Raw genomic sequence first — 27,579 nt, 5'->3', positions numbered from 1 at the left:
AGGTGGCTTGTCAGCATCTAAGGCAGCATCTTTTCAGGTGTAGATGTTTGCCCTCAGCCTCTCGTTTGAGACTGTGTGGAAGGCTTGCACTCCACCAGCGCCCACCCCAGCTGAGGCCTTCCTTAAACGCAGGTCCACTGCCAGGTGATGGGAGGGACCATCCAACAAGCTTATTATACCTTCATAGTTAAGACTCCATCTCAAAAAAAAAAAAAAATACCCAAGACAAACCAGTAGATATTGCTGCCTGCTCTCCAATCCCACATGCATGTCCACCCCCAAGACTTGAGTGCAAAACGCGCGGCCTCTGCCTCCCTGGGAGGCTCTGCCCACGCATGCCGGGTGAGCAGGCCCCTGTGCACAGCTGCTGAGGGACTTTCCAGGGCCCTGGCTCTGCATTTCCAGCTGAAATGCCGACCGAAGCTTCCCGTTGAGTGTCCACACATGGCATGTGTGCGGTCCGCGGGCACCGCATCCCCTCTTCACCACATTCCCCCATCACCAGTGGGAAGCCTCAGTGCACCCCGTGTCCTCCAGCGAGGAGGCACCCCCACCCGCCTCCAGGGGCAGCAGCACGTGCCTGGCCTGCAGGCAGAGGGCCGTGCCTGGTTCAGGAAAGCGGAGTAATGTCTGCTCCTCTGCCCCAGGCCTACAGATTCCTGGAGGAGATGCGGCGGCGGCTTCCCTTGGCCAACGTGTCCTACTACGTGAGCCCGCGGGCCGTGGACGCCGTGCACCAGGGGCTGGGTCTCCCACCGCCACGCACCATCCCCGAGCGGGTCCGCCGCAATAGCATGGAGGACGCCAGGGAGCCGGACGAGGAGGTGGTGGAAGAGGCAGACGACGACCCCTGAGGAGCCTTGGCCCCCGGACAAGCGTGCTGCTGCAGAAAGGCATCTTCTGGAATTTTTTCGTCAGCTGCGGCAAAGCCAGCTTTTTTGCTGGGAAAAAACATGTCTGTGTTGGAATATGCAACAGAGCTGGGCAAGAACGCGGCGGCCCGGGCCGGCGGGGGGTGTGACCCATCCGCACCTTGGTCTGTCCCGCCTGCCTCTGGGTGCCCGGCAGCTCCAGTAGATTTTTGGATTCATTCCTTTGAAGGGAGTCGGGTTCACCCTTCCATCGTATTCTCCCAACTACACATTGTAAAGCCTGAGAAACTTCTAGAACCTCAGGAAGCTGCAGCTGGAGGGCTAGGGCACCTGCCCCCCTGCTCCCCACACATCATATCCTCCCCACACTCCCGCAGGGCCCACGGCTCCTGAGCAACAGCTGGGACACCCGGGCCCTGGCGGCTGTACCCCCCGCTAGGCTCTGCACACCGGCCACCAACACTCCTGTAATTCCAATAAACCAGTTTATTTTCTGAGAGCCCGTGCCCTGTCCCATCCCGCCCCACGAGCCCATCCAGGAGCCACACACCCTGCCTGGGCTGTGAGCACTATTCTGGTGACACGGCGCTCAACCCGAGGGACCTGGGACGAGAGCTGCTCTGTCCTGCTTGGTGGCTCTCAGAGGAGAGCCTTGGGGGCTCTGAGCAGCAGGTACACCGTCCTCCCCTCCTGCCAGCCTGGGTCTGCCCTCAGTGGAAGAGTCAACCCCACCAGCAGCGCCCACAGCCCCAGCCCCACATCCAGGCTGCCATGTCCCAGCGGGCAGTGCCCAGGCCCAGTGTATTTTTAGCAGACTTGCTGCACTATAAATAGCGGCAGGCCGGGCCTTCCTGCATCTGCACTCTCCGTGCCGGATGCTGCCGCAGACCTGGCCTCGCTACAAAGCCTGGCTCCGCTGCTCCAGGCTGCTGCTCAGCCGCCTTCCTTGCTGCCGGCGGGGGTGGTCCTGGGGAGGCCTCCAGGGACTAGGGAGACGCAGGTGGGAGGAGCCTGTTCTTGAGTCTCTGCAGAAGCAGCAGGGCCCTCAGTGCCAGCGTCCTGCAGTCCTCGTCCGGGTCTTTCTCGGCCACGTCTGCCAGACGAGAGTGACAAGCAAAGCTGAGGCAGCGTGGAGGGCGTATTCTCCCTCCTCCTGTCTTCAGGCTGCCTGAACCAGCCCCGCCAGGCCTGACTCCATGGAAGAAAGGGGGCTCGGGTCTGCAGTGAGCCTGGACTCTCCCCAAGGCCTTGGGGCCTGCGTGCCACAGGCTCTGTGCAGGCAGCACTGTACGTGGAGGGCTGCCCTGAGCCGCGGGACCGGCAGCCATGGGAAGGGGGCCTGGGGTGGGGCACACAACCCGGGAACACCGGAACACCGGCAGGGCCTGTTCCTTACTGGACGGCAGACACGGGCTGTGGTCAGAGATGGAAGACCCTAGGAATCCGGGTGGTGGGCATCGGGAGGTGCCACCCGCCTGTGGGGAGGCCTCTTGGGTGTCTGGGACCGCACACTGCCCCCCCCGGGGTGAGAGCCAGAGCTCTTGGCTGCCTGCAGTGCTGGGACCCTCACCAAGGCCTCCTGCAGCCTGGGACCCCGGGGAGCCTTGGGGGGTTCTGCTGGCCACAGCTCCTCCCCAGACTGGGCTAGAATCACAGGGTGAGGAGGCACCTGTAGACCCTTGTGGGAGGTGCCTGTGAAAGGAGAACACCCTGTCGGGACCCTGCCAGCCCTGAGTGGAAAGGGATCGGCTGAGGGATAGGGCCCCCCTGCTCCTCCTGGTGCTTCAGGCCCCCAAGGCCCCAGATGATGGCGTCGCAGGCACCGAGTCTCTGGGGAAGGAGGCGGGCTGGGAACTGCAGGGATTGTGCCCGCCCACCCAGCCCCGTCAGTGGCTCCACTGGCCAAAGGGGAACCTCTCCTCCTCCTGGCAGGGCGAGTGGCCAAGAGCATGCTGAGGAGGGGCTGGGCAGCAGCTCCAAGGGACTGGTGTCTGGGGGGCCTCACCCCCCTTGAAAGAAGTAAAGCCCAGCACAGCACTCCCTGCACTTTGGGCCCAGGACCCTCCAGCTGCTCCGTGGGAAGACGTTCACGGCCACCCTGAGCACAGGTCCTGGGAAGGGACAGGGCACAGCTGGGCCTGCCCTTCCTATGTCCATCGGTATCATGCTCTGCTCTTCAGCCCATTCCCGGGGACTCACTGGCTCCAACCCCCGTGGGAAACACCCGTTCACACCCAGCAGGCTGGCACTGCGCCCAGGTGGGGAGAGGGGAGATGGCCGGGGCAAAAGAGGCGCACAGCCCAGCCCCACAGGAAAGGAAAGGTGACCTCACCACAAGCATCCCCCGGCGTCCCCCAGCACAGAGGCCTGAGCGCAAGTCCCCGGGAAGGACCCGCATCACCCAGGACCCTCCTGACAAACGTGGAAACTGAGGCGGTATCCACGAAGCCACCCTAAGGGCCCCACAAACCAACCACTGGATCACAAAGGCCAGCAAACAACAAAAGGTGCTGGCTGGCTGGGCACGGTGGCTCACGCCTGTAATCCCAGCACTTTGGGAGGCTGAGGCAGGTGGATCATGAGGTCAGGAGATTGAGACCATCCTGACCAACATGGTGAAATCCCGTCTCTACTAAAAATACAAAAATTGGCTGGGCGCAGTGGCGGGCACCTGTAATCCCAGCTACTCAGGAGGCTGAGGCAGGAGAATTGCTTGAACCCAGGAGGCAGATGTTGCAGTGAGCCAAGACTGCGTCACGGCACTCCAGCCTGGGCGACAGAGCAAGACTCTGTCTAAAAAACAAACAAATAAAAGGTGCCAGGACTGCACTGGCCGGAGGGGCCCAGGGAGGTGGGCGGGCGGGGTCACAGAGGGACCCCAACAGGGTCCAGGATCAGGACCAAAGGAGGGAAACGGCCAGTGCTGGGGTGGCTGCACCTCCGGCCTGCACACTCTGCCTATGTGGGTCCCAAGGGGTCACGGCAGCCTGGCCTGCAAGAGCTGCAAAACACACACACCCGACACACACACACACACACACACACACACACACACCCCCGACACACACACACACACACACACACACACACACACACACACACACACACACACACACACACACCCCCGACACACACACACACACACACACACACACACACACACACACACACACACACACACACACACACACACACACACACACACACACCCTGGGCCAACACTCACCCGCCAGCCAGGACCGGGCTTCCAGCAGCTCGTCCGGCAGGTCCTCCAGCAGGCGTGCAGCAGGCACGCTGAGCAGGACGGAGGTGACGGCTGACAGCAGCCCCTGGCGCACGTAGCTGCCGGCAGGAAGGTGGGGGCTGAGCTCAGCAGGGACCACGCCCCAGATCTCCCACTCCCCTCAGTGTGGCAGACCACCCACGCTGCGGCCCTGCCTGGCACATCTCCTATTTGGGAAGTACCAGGCCAGGCTGCTTGTCAGCCACCTGGAGGCTCCATGGGGCCCCCACAATAAGACCCCTATGTCTGCGTGCACCCCTGGCCTGGCCCAGCCCCACGGGCCACTCACGCGTCCACGTGGAAGCGAACGGCCCACACGAATTCCAGCAGGGCCTTGCCCATGGCCACAGCCACCTGGACACCAGCAGAGGGAGAGTCAGTGGGGTCCCGACGCCGTCCCCACATCCCAGCACCCATGGGCGGCTTCCGCTGCCGGGCAGCAGCAGGGACAGGGCCTGCCTGACAGCCGAGGGGATGCTCCCACTGCCCGGGGGCCCACACAGGCAGCTCCTCCTTCAGACACCCATCCCTGGGCACAGGTGAGGCTGAGGAGCACTCCTGATCCACGGGCAGCACAGGCCGGCGCCCGGCAACCTCTCCCGGCTCACCATGGTGTTAACAGCCAGGCACATCAGGGCCCCTAAGGTGTGCGTCAGCCTTCCGAGAACCAGCTGGTCTTCTCCCAAGAGGTCGAAGGTCACCAGAGGCCTAGAGCACAGGATGGAGCCCAAGGTGCAGCGGGCGCCTCAGGGCCAGGTCCCCAACCTCCTGGGCCACCGTGGGAAACCGAGGGAGCCCCACACAGCCCCTCCTCCTGCGCCCACCGCCTTGCCTGCACCGAGACCGTAGCAGCAGACATTTCCGGGTGCCCACTCACCCTGCAGGGCTGTCTGGCACAAGCCCACCTGGGCCAGGAGTTCCCAACGCCGAGACCCCCACCCCTGCTGCACCATGGCCCGGGCCCCACACTTCTCTGCCATCTCGAGAGCCTCATGCCCTGAATGTGGGGCCAGCGCAGCACCGGCTGAGGCAGGAGGAGGCGAGCAGGGCCCAGCGGGTGATGGCGTCGGGCACATGCGGGCAGCACTGCCGGCCATGCCGCAAGCCCAGAGCAGATGCCTGGTGCCTCATGGCAAAGCTCAACCGCAGAGGAACCTTGTGGGACGCTTCCTGCCTCTTAACACAGGCTTACAAAAAGCCACAGCAAAGCCACGACCCTGTTCACACCCAAACCCACTCAGACCCCAGCCTGAACTTCCTGGCCACAGGGGTACGTCCAGGGTCCCTGTCCCCACATCCACAGGCCCACGGAAAACCCACTCACCTATCAAAGCGCTGAAGGAGGGGGAAGAAGAAGTGGCCGGCCACGGAGCTGAATCTGCTGGGGCTGCCTGCCGGGCCCTGCCTCGGGCCACCCTGCCAGACACACATGGCGCTCACGGAGGCGCAGGCCTGGGCGGCGGGCACGGCACCCCCAGCCCGAGAGGATCCCACAAAGCAGCGCGGCCCCCAGCCTCGCCTTGCCTCCCTGGGCTACTCTTCCGGCCCCGCCCAGCTCCCAGGCCCCGTGGGGTTGGTGACAGGACTCAGGCTCCACGGCCAATGCCTGGGCAGCAGACCAGGCGTTCCCGAACTTGCAGGCAGGACATTCGAGGCTAGAGGAGCCGCCCTGGGTACTGCAGGATGCCTCCGTGGCCTCCAACCCACCCCCAGCGACAACCAAAAACATCTCCAGACACCCCTAAACATCCTCGGGTGGAGCAACACCACCCCTGGCCTAGATGGGCTCTGAGGACAGAGCACCACCAGGACACCTGTCACTTGGCGTGTCCCCAAGCCCAGTCTGGGTCTCCTACAGCCAAGATCCAGTTCCTTGGTGCAAACCACGGACCCTGCCTTTCAGGAATCCCGGCATAGGCACCATCCCCAGCAAATGTGGCCGCCCCTCGCTGGAGACAGCGCCTGGAGGTGTCTGACCGCCCTTCCCACCCACCCACGGTCCCCATGCCCGTGAGGAGCTGACCACGCGCCCACTAACCTTGGAGAGCCGCCGAGTCTTGCTTCTGATCCGCTCCTCCACCACCACCCGCCAGTCGGATGCCACGGCACTGCCAGGCTGGGAGACGGCTGCCTCCGGCAGGCACTGGGTATTAGAACTTGGGGAGCCAGTTTGGGGAGTCCTCCCGAGGCACCCAGGCCTAGACAGCTCCTGGGCAGCCAGAGTCAGCACCTGGAGGGAGACGGGCTCAGGGCAGTCGCCACTGCTCCAGGGAAGAACATTTCCCAAGAGTCAAGTCATCAGCCAAAGCCCCAGCAACAGGCCCAGCGGCCCTCCCAGCCTGGGAGAAGGTGTGTTCTGGGAACAAGGAGAAAAGTCACTTCCCCGTAGCTCACAGCAACCACGCCTTGGTAGGCAGGAAGGTGGGGAAGGTGGGCTCCGTGCTCCAGGAGATGAGAACACGCCCAGGGCCGAGTGCAGCCTCATCCTAAAGCCACGCAGTCCCGCCACGCCAGAGCCACATGCCCTTCTCCCAGGAACTTGGCCTCACAGCAAAACCAACGCTGCAGTGGCATGTGCCATGGGCGGGTGGACCTCAGAACATGGCGGAGGAGGAGGCACCAAAGACCAGTGTGCGCCTCCATCTCTAGGACACCTTCTCAACAGGCCAGTGCCAGACTGGAGGCTCCCAGGCCGGGGGGGTCGCGGCGACTGCTGACAGGGATGGGGTTTCCCTCTGGGGAGATGAGGACGCTCTGGGACTAGACAGAGGAGGTGGCTGCATGACACTGCGGATGTTCCCAATGCCACCCAAGTGTGCACCTTAAAACCAGTTACAGCCGAGGCGGGCGGATCATGAGGTCAGGAGATCGAGACCATCCAGGCCAATACGGTGAAACCCCGTCTCTACTAAAAATACAAAAAATTAGCCGGGCGTGGTGGCAGCTGCCTGTAGTCCCAGCTACTTGGGAGGCTGAGGCAGGAGAATGGCGTGAACCCGGGAGGCGGAGCTTGCAGTGAGCCAAGATCGCGCCACTGCACTCCAGACTGGGCGACAGAGCAAGACTCCGTCTCAAAAAAAAAAAAAAACCGTTACGGTGAGTTCTTTCTCAAGTTCTCAGTCTTTTTTGCTTTATTGTGGTAAAATACATACAAGATTTACCATGTTAACCCCTCCCCTCCCTTTTTTTTTGTTTTTTTTGAGACAGAGTCTCACTCTGTCGCCCAGTCTGGAGTGCAGTGGCACAATCTTGACTCACCGCAAGCTCCGCCTCCCGGGTTCAAGCAATTCTCCTGCCTCAGCCTCCCTAGTAGCTGGGACTACAGGCGCCCGCCAAAATGCCCGGCTAATTTTTTTGTATTTTTAGTAGAGACGGGGTTTCACCATGTTAGCCAGGATGGTCTCCATCTCCTGACCTCGTGATCCATCTGCCTCGGCCTCCCAAAGTGCTGGGATTACAGGTGTGGGCCACTGTGCCCGGCCTCTCACCCTTTTTTTTTTTTTTTTTGAGACTGAGTCTTGCTCTGTCACCCAGGCTGGAGTGCAGTGGAACGATATAGACTCACCAGAACCTCTGCCTCCCGGGTTCAAGCGATCCTCCTGCCTCAGCCTCCCAAGTAGCTGGGACTACAGGCATGCACCACCATGCCCAGCTAATTTAGTAGAGACACGGTTTCACCATATTGGCGAGGCTGGTCTTGAACTCCTGACCTCATGATCCGCCCGGCTCAGCCTTCCAAAGTGCTGGGATTACAGGCGTGAGCCATTGTGGCCGGCCTGCCTTTTTTTTTTTTTTTTTTTTAAAGAGACAGAGTCTTGCTCTATTGCCCAGGCTGCAGGGCAGTGGTGCCATCACGGCTCACGACAGCCTCAACCTCTGGGCTCAAGCCGTCCTCCCGCCTCAGCCTCAAGAGTAGCAGGGACCACAGGCGCCACCACACCCGGCTAATTATTCTTTTGGTGGAGATGACAGGGTCTTGCTATGTTGACCAGGTTGATCTCAAACTCCTGGGCTTGAGCAATCCTCCCACTTTCATCTCCCACAGCACTGGGATGACAGGCATGAGCCGCCGCGCCCAGCCCGTTTTCCCCATCTTTAAGTGTACAGTTCCGTGGCATTAATAAGTACGTTCATGATCGGCAACCAACACCTCCACCCTCGCCAGAACTCTTTTGCCTTCCCAAGCTGAAACTGTCCCCGTGAAACAGTCACTCCACATCCCCTCCCCAAGCCCTGGCAGCTCCGCCCACTGTCTGTGAACTGGCTCCCCTGGACAGCTCGCTTAAGTGAAACTGAATGATATACAGGCCCTGGGGCTGCTTTAACTAAATGTTCTCGAGGTTCATCGTGTTTAGCAGTGCATATCAGAATCGAATTATCTTTGAGACACTGTCTCCCTCTATCACCCACACAGGAGTGCAGTGGTGCGAACACAGCTCCACTGCAGCCTCGACCTCCTGAGTTCAAGGGATCCTCCCACCCCAGCCTCCCGAGTAACTGGGACCATAGTCGCCCACCACACTCGGCTAATAGAGATGGGGTCTCATTGTGGTGCCCAAGCTGGTCTCGAACTCCTGGGCTCAAGCGATCCTCCCGCCTCAGCCTTCCAGTGCTGGGATTCAAATTTTTCTTCTTCATTGCTAAGTAATATTCCCTCACCTGCGCAGCACACATTTTATCCTAAAGTGGTGAATTTTATGGCGTGTGAATTATATCAGTAAAGCTATTATTTTAAACAAACAAAACTCTCTGCCACGGGAGCCCTAACTCCCCCACTGCTGAGTCCTGCCAGGTCACACACTCACCAAGGCAGTGGACAGGCCTGCACAAGCCCCTGGGGCCCAGCAACAAGGAGACTCAGGTTTTGGCAGCCCCACCTTAGGGCAGCTTGGGCCGGACCAGGGGGACTGAGGCCCAGGAGGCACTTACGTCCAGGATGTCCATGCGCTGCCGGAGGCTGTAGTTGAGGGTATAGAACTGTGAGGTCAGATAGTCGGCCACCTGAGGACACAGGGGAGAGGCTGCTGTGGTCCGGGACCTGAGGGCCGCTCGGGGCGACCTCCGGGCACCTCACAGCCAGCTCCAGCACGGGACCGAGCCTCAGGCACCGCAGCTCCCAGCGCTTCACGCTGCGCCTGCACCAGCCGGGGCCACGGGTGCGGGAACTCACCCGGGCCGGGTCTGTGACCGTGACAGCCACCAGGGCTCTCTGGCGCAGCCCCGCAAATTCCACCACACAGGTCTTCTCCTCCAGATGCAGAAGCACCTTGGCCAGCTCCACGCTCACCTGCACACAGGGGTTAGGGCTGGGAAACCTGTCGGACCCAGCCGCCCGCCCTGAGGCCTCACCGAGGCTCACAGGGTCTGAGCCACCCACCCTGGCAGAGGCCCCAGGCCGTAGGCCTCCCGGGAGAGGCAGCAGCCCTGTCACACACAGGAGCCAGATGTCACCCTCAGTGGCCAGGACACAGATGGCATCGGGGGAGCTACCATCTTGGGCCTCTCCACCCACTCCCGCCCCCCACTCACCTCCCGAGTGGCCGTGGGGCTCCTGTAGACCAGGCCCTCAAGGGCCCGCAGGGCCGCCTCCCAGCGCTCTACGTCCTCAGATGTGGTCAGGGCTGCACAGAACCCGGACAGGCCTTGGTCAGCCTCAGCTCTGACCCTGAGCCCATGAGAGCCAGCAGCAGGGTTGGCACCCCGGGCCCAGGGCTTCCTGGTGGCCCCTTGAGGCAGAACCAGGCTGTGAGCGAGACCCATGCCCAGCCCCGCAAGGCCCTCCAGGGGCCCGTGCGCACCTTCCATGCAGTCCCGGACGTAGGCAGGAGCCTTGCTGCTCTGCAGCTCTCTGTCCCCCGACATGTCATAGGGGACAAACTCATCATCGCTGTGGGAGGGCAAAGCAGACATGAACAGCCCATGGCCTGTGAGAGGAAGTACCCAACGGCAGAGCCAGCCCCTCTCTCCTCCCCAGATGCGGAGCTCACGCCTCAGCCGCTGCACCTACAGTGGAGCTGGGAGCTGTGGGCCCTCACGTGAGGTCAAAAGAGAACAAGCACGGAGCAAGCAGGGAGCCCCCCACGGGGCTGCAGCTTGGAGTGAGGGGTTCGCCTCCCGGCCTCCTGCACGCCACCCACTGGGGTGGCAGAGCCCCTACCTGTCCAGCTCTGAGTCAGAGCCCGCTAGCTGTGCTTGGGGGACGCCGCCATCCACGATCTCTGCAGGGGTCTCTGCAGGGGGTTCTGCCATGGCTGGAGCAAGGGATGTGCTTTAAGGAAACAAGGAACAAATCCTTTAGGGTCCCCTCGAGCCTCTGGTCTCAGGACTCACAGGACCGAAAGAAAGGCTTTCACCCCCTCCCATCCCAGCGGCAGAATCCAGAGCAATAAGATGTGCACGCGGTGGGGTCCCGGGGGGCAGAGACCCTCACCCCGCCTCCGAGGCGCCGTCACCCGCAGGCTGGGGGGAGGCCAAGGCCAGCAGCTCGAGGCTCAGTTCATCCTCTTCGTACTACAGCAGGGGAGCAGGCTCAGCGGCATCCGCCAGGCTGCAGCACCCCTCCCCGAGACGGACCCGCGGGAGCCACTCCCCACTGCGGCCCCCCTCGCAGCCCGGTCTCACTCAGTGGCTGAGCCCTGGACAGCCAGGTGTCTTTTTAAAAGCGACTTTCTAAGATTCCAACTCAGGCCAAGGGTAGCACTGGGAGTGCTCAAAGCTGGGGGCCGTGGCCCCTCTCGAAGGAGCTGGGCCTCCCCTCAGGCCAATGGGCCCAGAGAGATCCCAGGGTCTCAGCAGATAAGAGGACAGGCTGTCACCTCCACAGCCTGAAGGCAGACAGGGCTCCTCCATGGCCAGGCAGCTGCCCACACCGGGCGGCAGACAGCAGAGAGGCTGCCACCCACGCCCACCTACCCAGAGCGACCTGGCTTCCCTGCAGCCCCGGCCAGACAAACCGCAGGGGGTGGCTCCCTTAACCCCAGCCTCCCCTGGGCCCCCATCTAGAGAGAGTCTGTGAGCGTGTCCAAGCAGTCCCTCCAGGGTCCCTGTGCTCACCCGACCCTGTGTGGCCCCAGGAGCTCAGGGCTGAGGGCCTGCCACAGCTTCCAGCCTCAGCCCTGCGAGAAGTCAACACAGACGCTCTGCAAGTCTGGACCCCGGGAAGAGGCAGTGACCCTGGGGCTGGAGAGGCAGCTGCTCGGGAGACCCGGGCCAGCCGCACGGGGACGTGGAGGGGACGGCCCGCTCACCTGGAATTTCAAGGTAGGCCCCTCGGGGTGGATCCGGGCACTAACGACCTCGGCCACAATCATGCCCAGGCGTCGCACGGGGGGCAGGCTACTGTCCAGGCGGCACTTCACGCCCGCCATCATGCTGGCCAGCAGTTCTGCAAGCATCGGACAGGCCCCTGAGCACCTCGGGGCGCCCGAAGCCGGGGAGAGCCCAAACCACCTGCTCACCATCCCGGCTGTCCCGCAGCTCCGGCTCCCCGAGGTGCGCCAGGCAGATAAGGACGGCCTTGCTGACGTGGCGCTGCTGCGGCAGGGGAGTGTGGCGGATGGCACTGCTGCTGCCCCACGTCTCCAACAGCTCCTTCAGCACCTGCAGGTGGCACGGCCCAGGACTGCGTGGGGCTCGGGGCCAGGCTGTCCCTGCCAGGCCCACAGCCATTCTGAGGGAGCTCCGGCCCCAGCCCAGCCAGCCTCACCCTGCCTGCCCCCAAGGTGAGCCCCGCACAGCTCTTCTCCCAGGGCCTCGCGGGGACAGAGAGCCAGGAGGCACGTACCTGCAGCAGGAGCGGGCGCCGCTGGCTGTCCATGGCCAGATGGCCCAGCAGGCTCTGCAGCATGGGCGTCTGCAACAAAAGCACATGCCTGTCCACTGGGCTGAGGCCGCCGCCTGGCCAGCTCGGGGCTCCCAAGGCCAAGAGCCATGCCAGGACCGGGACCGGACTGAGGGCAGCAGACGGACAAGAAGCATGGGGGCGGCCGCTGCCTCCTGGAATGTGGGTCCCCTCCCCTCCCACAGAAGCTGCCCCCTGGGCTCAAGCGACCCACCCGCCTCTATTCCTTCGAAATGAACGTGATAAAACGGTTCTATATAAAAACGTGGGATGCACCTGCTGCTGTGCTGGGGTGGGGCCTCACCATTTTAAGTTCTCGTGTGAGGAAAGGAGGAGGGTGAAGCAAGATGTGGCCGGGAGTCAGGGGACCCGGCTCGCCCACTCCGGGCTCAGGGGACTCGGCTCGCCCCCTCCGGGCTCAGGGGACCCGGGTCACCCACTCCAGGTTCAGGGGACCTGGCTCGCCCCCTCTGGGCTCCAGGCCATGGGGACGGGAGTCACAAGTCCCGGAAATGCACGACCTCCTCTGTGTCCGGACCTATCCCCCACCCACCCCACCCCACCCCCTCAGGCCCCTGGCACAGAATGCAGCTAGGGCGGGTGGCTTCTCGGGAGTCTAGAGGATTAAGAGACATGAGAAGCCCTCACTCAGCGCTGTCACAGCAGGGCCTGTCATCGGGGCAGGGAGGCACCCATGGCCTCGCCAACTCCTGCCAGCCACCGCCAGATCACAGGCAGGGTCTCCCAGGCAGCAGACACCTGCTCCAACTCCATGTTTTGCAGCGATTCTTGCTGTGAAGGGGCAGCCAGCAGCCTGCACCCTCCGTGGCGTCCTCACCGTGAGCCGGGACTGTAAGAACAGAAGCTTCCGGGTCATCACAAACTGGGCCTTCTTGTTCTTCACCACCAGGTTCCCCAGCAGTCGCGATAGGACCTCAGGCCTGCAAGACAGAGTCAGGGGGCCAGAGCTGCAAGCCGGCCTGGAAACAGGGAGGAGCGAGAGAGCGTGAACTCCGATGCTCACAGACCCCGGCCTGATTCCGGGCCTGCCAATTCCTAGCCACGAGCCTCTGGTTCCATCCTCCGACTGCCTGAGCTGGGCCTTCATCATCCCTTCTCCGGGGCATAAATGCCACAACCCAGAGAGCGTGTGCACCGCAGCCCGGGTGGAGGTGGGTCCACCCCGATGGCCTCCTTCCCTGGACCCCAGCCCGGGCGGAGGCGGGTCCACCCCCGACAGCCTCCTTTGAGGGTGCCAAAAAAAACTTTATTTACAAAAACACGCAGCAGGCCAAATTTTGTCCAAGTAGCCTGTAGACCCCTGGTCTAGACTGAGAGAGTCCTCCCGGTGAGAGGTTATGGGTCTCCAGAAAGAGTCCCACAAGTCTCTCCAGCCAGTGTGGAAACAGATATGGCTGGATTTCTCCCTCACTCATCACTTAAAATTCCACACAAACACATAACAGTTAAAAAAATATTTGGGAGGCCAAGGCAGGAGGATCACTTAAGGCCAGGAGTTTGAGACCAACCTGGGCAACAAAGTGAGCCCTGTCGCTACAAAAAATTTAAAAATTAGCTGGGTATGATAGCGTGCACCTATGTTCCCGCTACTCAGGAGGCTGAGGTGGGAAGATCGCTGGAGCCCAGGAGGTCGAGGCTGCAGTGAGCTATAATCACACCACTGCACTGCAGCCTGGGAGACAGAGCAAGACTCTGTTCTAAAAACAATCCCCCCCAACAACAACAAAAAAAACTATAAAATAGAATGTGATTATATGATTATATAGTTCACAGAGAAAAGAATACAAATGCCTTAAACACGCACAGCCTCACCCAGAATCAAGAATGCAAAGTCAGCTGGGCGCAGGGGCTCACGCCTGTAATCCCAACACTTTGGGAAGCCGAGGTGGGTGGATTGCTTGAGGCCAGGAGTTCAAGACCAGCCTGGCCAACATGGCGAAACCCCGTCTATACTAAAAATACAAAAATTGGCCGGGTGTGGTGGCGGGCGCCTGTAGTCCTAGCTACTCAGGAGACTGAGGCAGAAGAATCACTTGAACCCAGGAGGCGGAGGTTGCAGCGAGCCGATTGCACCATTGCAGTCCGGCCTGGGCGACAGAGGGAGACTCCACCTCAAAAAAAGAGGAGGAAACACTTTGGGCAGAGACAGGTGAGTCCTTGCAAACGCTGGGGAGAGGGGAGACGTCTCAGGCAGGCGAGCTGGCAGGGTTTGTGGGGGTAAATGGCCAGCAGTCCTGCTTCCAGAAATGCAACCTTGATTCTCCTGCACAAAAACGTGGGGAAGTGAGTCACCGCTCGCCACCATGTCAGAGCCTGGACGTGGCGCACACGTGTGCGAGGGGGACCACAGGCGCAAGACGGGTGGACGGCCCAAGGTACAGGCGCCTTTACGGTGTGGGCTGTTCACTGCATCCATGCTATTTCATAAGAGAAAGGGACCCTCTGATGCAGAGATCACCATCAGCACGTGCGGGAACTGAGAGGGCACCACCCACACCCTGTGGCACCAACATGGGGGTGCCAGCTGCAGCACGGTGCCCAGGAGAAGCAGCGTGAAGGAATGGCAGCCTCTGGGGGTCCAGACCCCCAGAAGCCAGTGCAGCTGGAGGAGAGCCTGGCTGCTTACCCCGGCGCGGCCTCCACCAGCCCGGTCAGCACCGCCTCCATGGCCCGGTCCGGCACTTGCTCCACCAGGCGCCAGCAGACGCGCTGATGCAGGTAGCTGCCCTGGGTGAGCGCTGCCAGCCGGGGCACCAGCACGCCCAGGATCTCCTCTGAGGGGACAGACGGAGGACCTGAGCCTGGGGAGCTGCACCCGCCTGGTGTCCGGGGGCTGTGTGGGTCCAGCAAGGACAGCCCCACAGCTCCTCAGTCAGCACAGCTGAGCCCCAGACCCCAGGGGCCCAGGACAGGACCGGGCAAGGGGACCCCGCAGAGGGCCAGGGTCGGGAGGGATTCTCAGCCTTCTGCAGAAGGCTGACGGGGTGTGAGGGTCGGGGCAGGGCTGGCAGGAAGGCACTGCTCTACTCACGCTGCCTCCCGTGGACACAGGCTTTCCCGAGGACCTGAGACACGAAGGACACGGAGGAATCCAGGCCACCTGGGACAGAAAGGGAGGCCTGATGAGGAGGCCGGCGGGAAGGGTACAAAAGAACATCGAGGCGTGGGGAGAGCTGGTCTCGGTCAGGCGGACTCCAACCGACAGCAAAACTCACTCAAAACAACGGCTGGTGCCCATCGGCCTACCCAGCAAATCTGAACAGGAGCGCGTGGAACTTGACAGGCAAATCACAACCCTTTCAAACCTTCACCCATCTTAGCCCACTGAATTGTCATAATGGTGTAGGAGGTCGGGACCGGTATGACGTTGCGGAAGCACCGACAGGGCCCGGCCAAGTTGGGTCAGCCACGCAGGGTAGGCCTAGGCCCTGAGCCGGGCATGAGACCCTGGAGCAGCAGCACCACCACCACCACGGCCGCCCGCAGCCAAGGAGCACACGCCAGGGAACGTGGGGAACCAGGAGGGGCCGGGCTGTACCAGCCCCACGGAAGAGCTGCGACGCGGGGGAGCGGCAAGCACAGAGCCGCGTGGGGATCAGGACGGCCCCAGCCAACCCCCAACGCGTGAAAAAGACGCATTCCACGTGTGTCCGAGATGTTTCCAAAGCCTCCTTAACACATCGGCCCACGCAGAGCAGCAGCTGAGAGCCTAGGGCTACGTTCAGAAAAGACAGGAGGGGCTCGGGAGGTTGCTGCAGGAACCCCCAGGTGAGGCGAGGGGGCTTGGGCCACACAAGCCCCACACAGGGACTTGAGGGGCCTGGCTTTCTCCTGGGCTATGAGGGGGCGCCAAGCTGCTCCAGGACCCCAGGGTGCCCCTGAGCGAGGGAGGGAGTTTCAGAACGAGGTGAGGGCAGCATGTGGACGGTGGAGTCCAGACCCAGGTGCTCGACCTGTGTCTGAGCTGTCACCTGGAGCTTGGGAAAGGCAAGAGAAGGAAGGGGTCACCCTGCAGGGAGAGGCAGACACTCTGGGTGCTGTGCAGGCCCCTGGCCCAGCCTCCTTCTCACTAGTGAAACGCACACTCGCGGCAGCCGCCATCTGACGCCCCAGGGAAAACAGAGCGAACATGGGCGCTCACGGGGCCCTGCAGGCCAGCAGCGGGCGAGGCCGTTCCCACAGCACCAACTCTCCAGGGCATCGCCAGCGTCTGCCTCCAGACCTGAGAACCTCGAGATCCCCCACCTGGCCACCGCAGCACAGTTGGGCCCGGGAAACCAGCAGTGACTGCAGGGACAAGAGAAGCCCACATGGAAGGCAGCGGACTTCAGCCCACAGCGGATGAGCCTTTCTGGTCACTACTGTGCAGGACAGGGACATCCCCACCTGCCTGACGGCACCACCCAGAGACTCCAAAGTCTCCAGAGGCCGTGAGGCACCAGAGGTTGGCAGGGGACGATGACCCAAGAAGACGGGTGGCAAAGGGGGTCCCCGAGGCAGGGCCTCACCTTGGAGAGAGTCCACAACCGCCTGCAGCACCCGGACGACCTCCTCGCCGAGCAGGCGGAAGTAGTTCTGGGGGAAGAACTCGTCCAAGTTCTCCTGCTGCAGGCGGTTGCCCAGGTGATCGGGCAGGGCCACCACCTTGCCCAGCAGCGTCTCCCGGAGCAGGATGAAGCCGGGCTGCGTCTGCTGCCGACACTGCGCCTCCATCAGCACTGCCAGCCGGCCCTCACGCAGGAACCTGGCCAGCAGCCGTGCCATCTTCATCAGCCGGAAGCTGAGGCTGAAGATATGGGCGTGTTGGGCAGAGCTCCCAACCCCCATCCTCGGGGCCCCCTTCCTGCCACAAGGAACCAGCAGCCCGGATTACACAGACAGCCCCAACAACATAACCAGCGCGAAGTCCAAAACCACAAGCCGGATGGGAAAATCTGTTAATCCATTCCGAAATAACTGCAATTACTGTGTGAGCTCTCGGGGCCCTGAGCGGCTTCCCCAACCTGGATTCTCACTGGACACCCTTCCCCTGCTGCTGACGCGGATAACTCAGCGCTTGCTTTGATCGCAGCAACCTCTGAAAACCCAGCTTCTCAAGGTGCAGTGTCCTGGCAAGGACTGCAGTGTGATCTGAGGCTGAGCCTGGGAGCCGGCTGGGGCTGGGAGTCCACAGGGGACACGTGTCAGTGATGACAGCTGTGCTTCCCTGGAAAACCTGGAACGTCCCCAGCTGACGGGCTGCCTCTGCCGCCTGGGATGTGAACACTCCCACCCCATCCCTCTCTGACACAGTCGGACGGGAAGCAAGTGAGGGACTTTGTGAGACACGGCAGGTACCTCCCATCGCAAAGGAGACAGACACAGACCGCTTCTTCTGTTCAGGGGTTCAGCCAGGAGCAGGCTCTCTCTCTAGCCCCTCACAGGGACTAGAGAGGCTCTTGGTCCAGTCCTTCAAGGCACTCTCATCACTTCTGAGGCTACCGGCAACCCCAGGATGGGCCCAGCCCACTCACCCCGCAGCACCCTCGATGGTCTCCATCAGCACCAGGAAGGCTTGGTCCGCCGGGCCCTCCAGGAAGAAGCTGGCCCACAGCTCTTCCAGGCGGCCATCGGGCAGCAGCTCCAGCCAGGCCGGGCTCAGCCTGCTGGCGAGACATCTGAGGACCGGCGAGAAGTGGGCCGAGGCAAACTCCTCCTTCTCCCTCGGGAGCGCTGGAGGCTCCATGTCACCGAGATACCGCTTCAGGGACTCCAGGGTGCAGAAGATGTGGCCGCCATCCTCCGAAGACGAGAGGGCGTGAATGGCTTCCCGCACGGCGAGTCGAACATCTGAGGGTGCTGGCTCCATCCTGCAGGACAGATCTGGGAGTCACGGGAAGGCGACCTGTGGCATGGACACAGGGCTCAGCTTGGGGCAGAGAAATAATCCACACACGCTCAGGAAGCCCCTCGGTGAGCGCCCCGGGACCCCACACCCTTCACCCCTGGTCCCACCCAACCCTGTCCCGCCTCCTTCCCCTCCAGTGCCTGCCGGTTTCCACCCAGAGTTCGCTCCTCCGCTCGGACCCCCACGCTACCGCCCACTGCAGGGCTTCTCAACCCCGGCCACTGTGCCCAGGGGACATTCTCAGTTGTCTGAACCGGGAGTACCACTGGCGCGAGAGGGAGGTGGAAGCCAGGGATGCTGGTGAGTGTTCCCCGGGCACAGGGCGGCCCCAAGCGTCCTCGCACCCAAGGCGGGAAACTCGGCCCGCGGGAGCTGCCGGCCCTCCCGGCTCCCTGAGCGGTGACGGGTGGCTCCAGTCGCCATTTCTCCGCCCCTTAGAAACCAACAGCTTACGGGGAACACGGGTTCGGGGCTAGAGGAGCCGCACGCGGACCCGCCCCCGATCCAGGCCCGGACCCCGACCTGTACCCTGACCCCGACCGGACTCCTACCCGACCTGGACCCGACCCAACCAGACCTGGAGCCCAACCCGACCCAACCCGACCCCCGATCCCCGATCCCCGATCCCCGACCCCCAACCCGACCCGGACCCGGCTCCCGGGTGACTGCAGCGCGCTCAGGCCCCGCGCGCCACCGATTCGCTGCCGCCGATTCCCCACGGCCGCCGCGGCCCCGGCCGAAACGCGATCGCGGCCCAGCCAGTTGGCCCCGAGCACGAGTTCCTGGGTCCGGGCGAGGCTGCCGCGGGTTTTTTTTGAGCCTCTGGGGCGAGTCTCCGCGGGCCTCTCAGCGCGAATCTGCTGAAGACGTCAGGGGGGAGGCCGCATCTGCGCCTGCGCTGCGCGGGGACGGGGCGGAGCCTGGACGCGGGGGCGGGGCCGGTGTGGGGTGGGCGGGGCCTGACGCGTGGGTGGGGCGGGGCCGCGCTTCCCCACGTGGCTGCGAGCTGGGTTCGCTGCGCCCGGGTGGTGGGTCCTCGCCTTAGTTTCTCCCATCTCGGTCTTCCCTACCCTGGAGTGATGTCAGCCGTCTCTTCCCTCCGCCTCGGGTCCCACATTCTCTCCAGAACGCCGAGCGTCCGCTCTACGGCAGATGTTTACCAAGACAAGCCTGGCTCGTCTTCCCGGAGTGTAAGGCCCTGCTTTCAAGGGTCAGAGGCCAGTAAGGGAAACGCACGGTCCATAAGGAAGTAAAAGAACAGTTAAGATCATGTCAGATATGAACAAATGCGGCTCCGTAAATGAGGCCGGGTCATGGAATAAAAACTGCGACCAGTAGGGTAAGCGCTAGACGCATGTGGCTCTGCAAATTAACTGAAGTTAAATAAGTCCAGTTCCTTAGTAGCATTAGCCCCATCTCAAGGGCTCGGTACTACCTGTGGCTGTGGCCGCCAGGCTGGACAGCCGGACACTGAACATTTACAACATGCAGCGCCTTCTGTAAACCGCACCGGAGTGTCGGGGGGCTTCATCTTTGTGGAGGGGGCAATCCAGGAAGACACCTAAGGAGGCGCCATTTCAGCAGCGATGGATGTGGATGTGGGAAAAGCTGGGGAACAGTTATCCATTCAACAAACATTGATTAAATGCCTGCTTGGTGCACCAAGCCCTCTGAGCAACAAATGATGCAAAGTTCCTGCTCACCTATCAGGGGAGCAAATAAAGTACATATGAAATATGTCAGGTGACAGGCCTCGAGCAGAAAAACTGGCAGAGGCCGGGCCCGGTGGCTCATGCCGGTAATTCCTACACTGGGAAGCTGAGGTGGGAGAATCCTTTGGGCCCAGAAGATCAAGACTGGGCAAAATAGTGAGACCCTGTCTCTACAAAAAATTTAAAAATTAGCCAGGCACGGTGTCATGAGCCTGTGATCCCAGCTACTCGGGAGGCTGAGGTGGGAGGATGGCTTGAGCCTGGGAGGTTGAGGCTGCAGTGAGCCATGTTCACTGCCGCTGCACTCCAGCCTGGACAACAGAGCAAGACCCTGTTTCAAAAAAAAAAAAAAAAGGAATAAAAATTAAAAACCGGCAGGGTAAGAAAATAAGAGCCAGTGGCCGGGCGCGGTGGTTCACGCCGCTAATCCCAGCACTTAGGGAGGCCGAGACAGGTGGGTCACAAGGTCAGGAGTTCGAGACCAGCCTGGCCAACATGGTGAAACCCCATCTCTACTAAAAAATAATAATAATACAAAAATTAGTGGGGCATGCTGGCACGTGCCTGTGATCCCAGCTACTTGGGAGGCTGAGGCAGGAGAATTGCTTGAACCCAGGAGACAGAGGCTGCAGTGAGTGGAGATCGTGCCATTGAACTCCAGCCTGGGTGACGGAGAGACTCCTCCAAAAAAAAAAAAAAAGAAAGAAAAGAAGAGCCAGAGAGCAGTGGGTACTGTATTAAGTAAGGTGAGAGCTCTGAACAGAAGACCTTAGAGCAGAGCCCTGAATGTGGTGACAGCCAGGGAAGAGTGTCACTGGCAGGAAAACGGCAGGTGCAAAGGCCTGAGACCGCAACTGTCGCCTGGGAGGTGGAGCCGAGGGAAGCACATGGAGGGGTGAGGCCTGGAGGGAGTGAGGCCGTGGGCCAGGCCACAGAAAGCCCTGGCAGGGACTAAGATTTTGCTTGTGTGGCAGGCAGCTCCTGGAGGCATTGAAGGCATGGGTCCGTGCTAGTGCAGTTAGGAAAGCAGACGGTAGGGGGTGACACGGACGCGGGGACTAGGTGGCCGTTGTGAGGATGGGCTTGGGGCGGAGTGGGGGTGTAGAGAAGCAGCTGAACTCAGGGCATGTCTCTGCAGGCAGAGTTGATGGATGGGATGTGGGGCAGGCAGCATCCCATCACCCTGGAAACTCCTCCTCCATCCGCTGCTGGGTTCCAGCCCTTACCAGTGCCCATGGCAGCTCCGCCCTTCCCTATTCCCTTCTTTTCCTGAATCCCTGCATCCAACAGTGGGTGCGTGGAAGACAAATTTCTCAAGCCTTCGTGTATCTGAAAATGTCTTTATTCTTTGCTCTGTCACCCAGGCTGGAGTGTAGTGGCGCGATTTCAGCTCACTGCAACCTCTGTTCCCAGGCTCAGGCGATCCTCCCGCCTCAGCCTTCCAAGTACCTGGGACTGCCGGTGCACACCACCACATCTGGCTAATTTTTGTAATTTTAGTAGAGACAGGGTTTTTGCCAAGCTGCCCAGCCTGGTCTCGAACTCCTGGACTCAAGTGATCTGCCCACCTTGGCCTCACAAAGTGCTGGGATTACAGGTGAGAGCCACCACACCCTGCCTCGACCCACGATTTTAAATGGAAATCAGGCAGGCTCAGTGGCTCATGCCAGTAAACCCAGCACTTTGGCTAGGCTGAGGTGGGAGGATCGCTTGAGCCCAGGAGTGTTTGAGAACAGCCTGGCAACATAGCAAGACCCGTCTCTACCGAAATAAAATAAATACATAAATAAATGGAACTCATTGTCAGTTGGAAGCTGCGAGATCCGCCGCTCTGTGTGTGGCGCCAGCGTTGCTGTCGTGGTGGCCGCCAGTGCCCCGGGGCCTAAGGCCCCAACCCAGCCCACGTGCCCAGGATTTTCTCTCCAATGCTTTCTGCATCTTCTCCGTGTCCATGGTGTTCTGACACTTGACAAGGGGAGCCTGGGGGCCACCGATGGTTTCCTGGCCTGGCACCCTCTTGGCCCATGCCACCTTGGGAATGATGGATGCCTTCACTGGAACAACTTTGTGGATGATCTTATTCCCATGAGCTGGGTGGCCTGAAACAACAGAAATGAGTCCTATCACCGTTCTGGGGGCTGGAAGTCTGAAGTCAAGGTGCACACTCCCTCGAAGGCTCTGGCGGCGGGGGTCCCACTTTACCTCTTCCAGCTTCCAGGGCCTCCGGGGGCTCCTCGTGGCAGCGTCACCGCAGTCTCTGCCCCATCTTCACAGGCCGTGTCCTCTGTGCCTCCTCCTCTGTCTCTTATACTCCTGTCATCGGCTTTAGGGCCACCTGGATAATCCAGGATGGTCTCATTTCAAAATCCTTCATGACATCCACAGAGACCCTTTTCCACATAAGGCCTGCCTGGGGCTTATGTGTGTTTTTAGGAAGGTCTCATTCAAGCCAGTACACAACCTGTAACCAAAAATACCAGCCTGGCCCACATGGGGCAACCCTGTCTCTACTAAAAATACAAAAATTGGCCGGGCGCGGTGGCTCATGCCTGTAATCCCAGCATTTAGGGAGGCCACAGCAGGTGGATCACCTGAGGTCGGGAGTTTGAGACCAGCCTGGCCCACATGGCAAAACCCCGTCTCTACTAAAAATACAAAAATGACCCGGGTGTGGCGGCACATACCTGTAATCCCAGCCAGTTGGGAGGCTGAGGTAGGAGAATCCGTTAAACCCAGGAGGCGGAGCTTGTGGTGAGCCGAGATCGCACCATTGCACTCCAGCCTGGGTGACAAAGCGAGACTCCGTATCAAAAAAATTAATTAATTGGCTAGGTGCAGTGGCTCATGCCTGTAATCCAAACACTTAGGGAGGCTGAGGCGGGCGGATCATGAGGTCAGAAGTTTGAGACCAGCCTGACCAACATGGTGAAACCCCATCTCTACTAAAAATACTAAAATTAGCCGGGCATGGTAGAGCACGCCTGTAATCCCAGCTACTTGGGAGGCAGGAGGCTGAGGAAGGAGAATCGCTTGAGCCGGGGAGGCAGAGGTTGCAGTGAGCTGAGATTGCGCCATTGCACTCTAGCCTAGGCAACAGAACAAGACTCCATCTCAAATAATAATAATAATAATAATAATAATAATAATAATAATTAAGGTGGCTCCCAGTCACATTTCCATTGCTTTACTGAGAGAGACGGGGCCTCCCAGGATGCAGCCATGCATGGCCTGGGTGACAGGTGCCTGTGCAGACCTGGCTCTGTTGACTCCGAGCCCCCGTCGGGTTCCCTGTCTTGCTTCGGCTTCTCGGGAGCACACGTCCATCTGCTCCTGTTAAAGCCATCGCCTCTCGCCCGCGGGCTTGCACCCAGCTGAATGATTCTTCAAAGAAACTGTTTGCATCTGTTTTAAGCTTGTCTCCTTGGGAACCTGCAAGTCTCAGAGCCCACTGGCTTGAAGGCAGATGCCTTTCATGGAGGCGGCAGGAAGAACCTGACATCCAGCCAGGGCCAAAGAAGGAAAACCACTCAACAGGAGAGCTGGGGAGATGAGACACGAGACAGACCCACGGAGCCACCTTCACCCTCTCCTGAGGCTGGAGGGAGACTGCTGGGGCCTCACTGTCTCTCCGGATGGGTTGCTTGTGGAGGAAGATCTTGTCTTTCTTCCTTGTTTTTGTGCCTATATATCTACATGGGGCTTCATCGCAGGAAGCCGCCCCAGTGGGGCCCAGGAAACCGTTTTTTGAGAGGCTCCGTAGACTGGAGGAACAGGCAAGTTATACCCCGACATGGCACAGTCGGGTTTTTAAATTGGCAGCCGACGGAAGACGGATGTTACAGAAACAGAGTGGTAAACATCAGGGCTTAGCGGACACGAACACAGCGTGTGACGCTCTTTCCATCCGTGAAGATTATTTCACCTGCCGTTGGACACCAGGGAAGAGCTGAGCTGGGCTCCGCTCACACAGGACACAAGCCTCATAACATGTGGGGGTCAGGGGGGGCCAGAGGCTAGAAGGGGGTCTGGAAGGGAGTCAGGGGAACTGGGGGCCATGGGGGCCGGGTAGTGTCATGGGGAGTGGAAACTGGGAGGTCAAAGGTCCACCTTGAGGCAGAGGGTGTGGACGGCCTCCCGGACTCCCACGCAGGTCCATGGACAGTTCCGGAGTACTATGTGCCTGTCGGGCCTGCGCTGGATGCTTCCTGTTTGGGCCTCATAAAGCACTCATGAGGCCACCCTGCCGTCCCCCGCTCACAGACAGGAGCTGGAATCACGGGGGGAAGTGATTTGCCGGTGGTTATGGGGTGAGCAGTGGGGATCAGAGCCCCGGCTGTGGGCCTGGAGTCCACACCCCACGTGGTGCAGCTGCATGGCCTGGGGTCAGTCCCTGGCACCCACCACATCTCACGGCATCGCAGTGGAGATCAAATCGGTGGGCAGATAGCCAGTGCTGGCCGTGGGCCGGGCACGCGGCCGCTGCTCCCAACATGAGAGGGCAAAGCCTTTCCCAACCCTCCCAGCCGGCCTGGCCCGGCCCGCCCCGCCCCATCATCAGCGTGTCCTCCTTACAGTTCTGGAGATTCCAGGAGGTGACTCGGACACACCTGCAGAGCATCGCCAGCAACTACAACGTGTCCTACAACGTTGACGTCCGGTTCCAGAGCCTGGCAGAAGAGAGCCAAGCTGTGGCTCAGACAGTCAACCGGTCACAGGCCTCGGTGCAGGGGGAGCTGGCGCAGCTCAAGGCCTGGGTGAGGAAGATGCAGCGCCGAAGCCGGAAAGTAGACATGCGGTTGCAGGCCTTGGACCTCACCCTGGTCGAGAGAAGCCAGCAGCGGGCCCGGGAGAGGAAGGCGCACAAGGCCCAGAAGGACGCCCTGCGGGACTCACTGGTACACCTGGAGGGCCTCGTCCACAGCCAGGGCACCAGGCTGGCTGCTCTGGAGGGGCGGCTGCCCGTGGCCCACCCTGGCACTGCAGCCCTCAGGCCGGCCCTGGTCCTAACCCCAACCCAGCCTGAGGAGCTGGGCCCGAGCTCCCTGAAGCTTCAGAGGGACAGGCAGGAGCTCCGAGCTGCATCTGAGCACAGGGGCCCCCCTCAGGACTCCTCGGCCCCTCTCCAAGGGAGGCGGGAGCCCCCAGCCTCAGGCAGCCATCGGGTACTCAGTGGGACAGCCCCAAAAGACCCTCGGCAGCAGGCATGGTCCCCCCAGGTACCAGGAGAGAGTAAGTACTACAGGCTCCCAGCTCATGGCCAGGCTTCCCTCCAGCTCCTCCTTAGACCAGGCCCCCAGGAAAAGGCTTCTCAAAAGAGATTCAGTTAGGGGCCAGGAGATGGGGAGAGGGTCTCGGATCATCCGGAGGGGCCCACCGTCATCACAGAGGCTTTCTAAGGGGAGGCAGGAGGAATACCGTCAGAGGAGGGCGTGAGGGCAGAAGCAGAGGTGGCGGGAGGCACAGACGAGGAGGCCCCACGCCGAGGGGTGCAGGTGCCTCTGGAAGCTGGAAAGGGCGGGAGATGGTTTCTCCTGGAGCCTCCAGAGGAACCAGCCCTGCCCACACCTGATTTGAGCCCTGGGAGACCGTGTTGGCCTTGTGACCTCCAGAAACGTGAAACACTAAACCTGCGCTGTTGTGAGTCATGAAATTTGCAGAGACACCCTGGCAGTGAGGGGCGCTGGCTCAGCTGGGTGGGCCGACAGCTAGGGCTCCTAGCGGGACCCCACCACTCCCGAGCACGGCCCTCACGTTCAGTCTTCCCGCCTGTGGAACTGGGGTGATCCCATCAAGAGAGTGAAGGAGACGCTGCAGGGGGGCCGTCGGCAGGGGCAGCGCAGAGTCAGTGCTCCGTGAAGGGTGGCAGCCGGGAGTGGGAAGCCCGGCACCCACAGCACGTGTGCTTCTGGATGCTTCTGTTGGGCCTCCCGCAAGGGGTTGACCCTCCCTCCTCTGTTTCTAGTTTGCGGCGTGGGCCCCACTCTCCTTTTCCCAAACGCCTCCACCAAGAACGTGGTCTTCCTCAGCCCTGGCTTCGTCACTGCCCTGCGAGCCCTGTCCTTCTGCAGCTGGGTCCGCACGGCCTCCGGCCACGTGGGCACCCTCCTGTCCTACGCCACCGAGGACAATGACAACAAGCTGGTGCTGCACGGCCGAGACTCCCTGCTGCCCGGATCCATCCACTTTGTGATCGGGGACCCGGCCTTCAGGGAGCTGCCCTTGCAGCCGCTGCTGGACGGCCAGTGGCACCACATCTGTGTCATCTGGACGTCCACCCAGGGCAGGTACTGGCTCCACGTGGATCGCAGGCTGGTGGCCACCGGCTCCCGCTTCAGGGAGGGCTATGAGATCCCCCCCGGAGGGTCCCTCGTGCTGGGCAAGACAGCATGGGGGGTGGATTCGACAGCTCCGAGGCCTTCGTGGGGAGCATGTCTGGCTTGGCTATCTGGGATCAGGCGCTGGTTCCTGGGGAAGTTGCAAACCTTGCCATCGGGAAAGAGTTCCCAACAGTTGCCATCCTGACGCTGGCCAATGCTGCACTAGCAGGCGGATTCAGGCAGAGGGCCAACTGCACCTGCCTGGAACGCTGTTCCTGAGGCCAAGCCACACAGAGGCTGAGGCCAGCAAGAGGAGCATGCCCCCATCCACTTTCCGCCACCGCCCCCCCGCCAGCACATTCTACAAAGGCTACCCCCACCCGTCCTGGCTGTGCACACCTGTGCCCTCACATAGGGGTGCCTGTTCCATCCTGGGGGGTGGGGAGGTGGACAGGGAGTGAACAGAGACAGAGAAAGCCTGGGGTCAGGGTGGCCCACAAGCCCATGTTTCTTCCATCACCATATGGCGTTCTTACTTCCTGCACTTTCTTCCTTTCTTATCTTTTTTTTTTTTTGAGACGGAGTCTCACTCCGTCTCCTAGGATGGAGGGCAATGGCATGATCTTGGCTCACTGCAACCTCCACCTCCCGGTTTCAAGCAATTCTCGTGCCTCAGCCTCCTGAGTAGCTGGGATTACAGGCGCCCACCACCACGGCCCGGCCCCTTCCTCCCTCAATCCCTCCCTTCCTTCTTCCTTTCCTTTCCCGTTGCCTCCCTCCCTCCCTCCATTCCTTCCTTCCTTCTTCCTCTTTTTCTCTCTCTTCTCTCTTTCTCTCTCTCTCTCTTTCTTTCTGATAGAGTCTTACACTGTCGCCCAGGCTGGAGTACAGTGGCACTATCATAGCTCACTGCAGCCTCAACCTCCCAAGCTCAGCTGATCCTCCCACATCAGCCTCCTGAGTAGCTGGGACTGTAGGCACACACTACCGCGCCTGGCTGAAAATTTTTTATTTCTTTTTCTTTTTCTTTTTTTGAGATGGGGTCTTGCTCTGTTGCCCAGGCTGGAGTGCAGTAGTGCAGTCTCGGCTCACTGCAACCTCCACCTTTTGGGATAAAGCGATTCTCCTGCCTTAGCCTTTCAAGTAGCTGGGACTATAGGTGTGCACCACCATGTCCAGCTCTAATGTTTGTATTTTTAGTAGAGATGGAGTTTCATCCTGTTGGCCAGGCTGGTCTCGAACTCCTGACCTCAGGTGATCCACCCGCCTCGGCCTCCCAAATTGCAGGCGTGAGCCACTGTGCCTGGCCCAGGCAATGCTTTTAAAACAACTTTATTGGCTTGGCGCGGTGGTTCACGCCTGTAATCCTAACACTTTGGGAGGCAGAGGTGGGTGGATCGCTTGAGTCCAGAAGTTTGAGACCAGTCTGGTTAACACGGAGAAACCCCGTTTCTACTTAAAAAAAAAAAATACAAAAAAATTAGCCAGGTGTGGTGGTCTGTGCCTGTAGTCCCAGCTTCTCGGGAGGCTGAGGCGGGAGAATCACTTGAGCCTGGGAGGCTGAGGCTGCAGTGAGCCGAGATCGCGCCACTGCACTCCAGCCAGGGCAACCGGAGTGAGACCCTGTCTCAAAAAACAAAACAAAAC

At 60.8% G+C, this 27,579-nt stretch overlaps 3 protein-coding genes across 22 annotated transcripts in view; 2 read left to right on the top strand and 1 right to left on the bottom strand.

The window, feature by feature from the left end:
* The window catches only part of IFT140 (intraflagellar transport 140), a 102,350-nt gene extending 100,979 nt beyond the window's left edge, over positions 1 to 1,371 (top strand). For 7 of the 8 annotated variants that reach the window (XM_054534480.2, XM_009250291.3, XM_054534481.2 and 4 more), the window contains one exon: positions 648 to 1,371. In XM_054534480.2, the coding sequence (XP_054390455.1) occupies positions 648 to 854 (207 nt within the window). In that variant the 3' untranslated portion in view covers positions 855 to 1,371. The remainder of the gene's footprint in view (positions 1 to 647) is intronic. The other variant, XR_008514773.1, reaches the window with a different exon arrangement.
* On the bottom strand, positions 1,344 to 18,794 carry TELO2 (telomere maintenance 2). Of its 13 annotated transcripts, none has more exons than XM_063717462.1 (22): positions 18,548 to 18,779; positions 17,530 to 17,900; positions 16,525 to 16,802; positions 16,262 to 16,303; positions 15,048 to 15,116; positions 14,643 to 14,790; positions 12,834 to 12,936; positions 11,939 to 12,007; positions 11,613 to 11,754; positions 11,403 to 11,539; positions 10,586 to 10,665; positions 10,313 to 10,423; positions 9,954 to 10,042; positions 9,685 to 9,776; positions 9,326 to 9,442; positions 9,085 to 9,156; positions 6,194 to 6,385; positions 5,480 to 5,571; positions 4,764 to 4,863; positions 4,445 to 4,509; positions 4,099 to 4,214; positions 1,344 to 1,965 (listed from the first exon to the last, which is right to left on the bottom strand). In XM_063717462.1, exons 2-22 carry the CDS (start codon positions 17,862 to 17,864, stop codon positions 1,859 to 1,861), a joined length of 2,556 nt encoding a protein of 851 aa, XP_063573532.1. In that variant the 5' UTR covers positions 17,865 to 17,900; positions 18,548 to 18,779; the 3' UTR covers positions 1,344 to 1,858. The 13 variants fall into 13 exon arrangements, with proteins under 13 accessions (XP_063573532.1, XP_063573533.1, XP_063573535.1 ...); XM_063717463.1 differs by having other exon boundaries at positions 17,530 to 17,865; XM_063717465.1 differs by having other exon boundaries at positions 11,613 to 11,760; positions 11,945 to 12,007; positions 18,554 to 18,779.
* Positions 18,795 to 23,039: 4,245 nt separating this feature from the next.
* On the top strand, positions 23,040 to 26,211 carry PTX4 (pentraxin 4). Its single transcript, XM_024234024.3, is given in 4 exon segments — positions 23,040 to 23,388; positions 24,190 to 24,844; positions 25,578 to 25,991; positions 25,994 to 26,211. Coding segments are annotated over 4 exon segments (1,428 nt in total). The 5' UTR covers positions 23,040 to 23,247.
* The last annotated feature ends 1,368 nt before the right edge of the window (positions 26,212 to 27,579 follow it).

Source organism: Pongo abelii, chromosome 18 (genome assembly GCF_028885655.2).
Source record: "Pongo abelii isolate AG06213 chromosome 18, NHGRI_mPonAbe1-v2.0_pri, whole genome shotgun sequence".
Classification (NCBI taxonomy): Eukaryota; Metazoa; Chordata; class Mammalia; order Primates; family Hominidae; genus Pongo; species Pongo abelii.
Note: the sequence above shows the minus strand (reverse complement) of the source record. Positions and strands in the feature narration are given on the sequence as shown.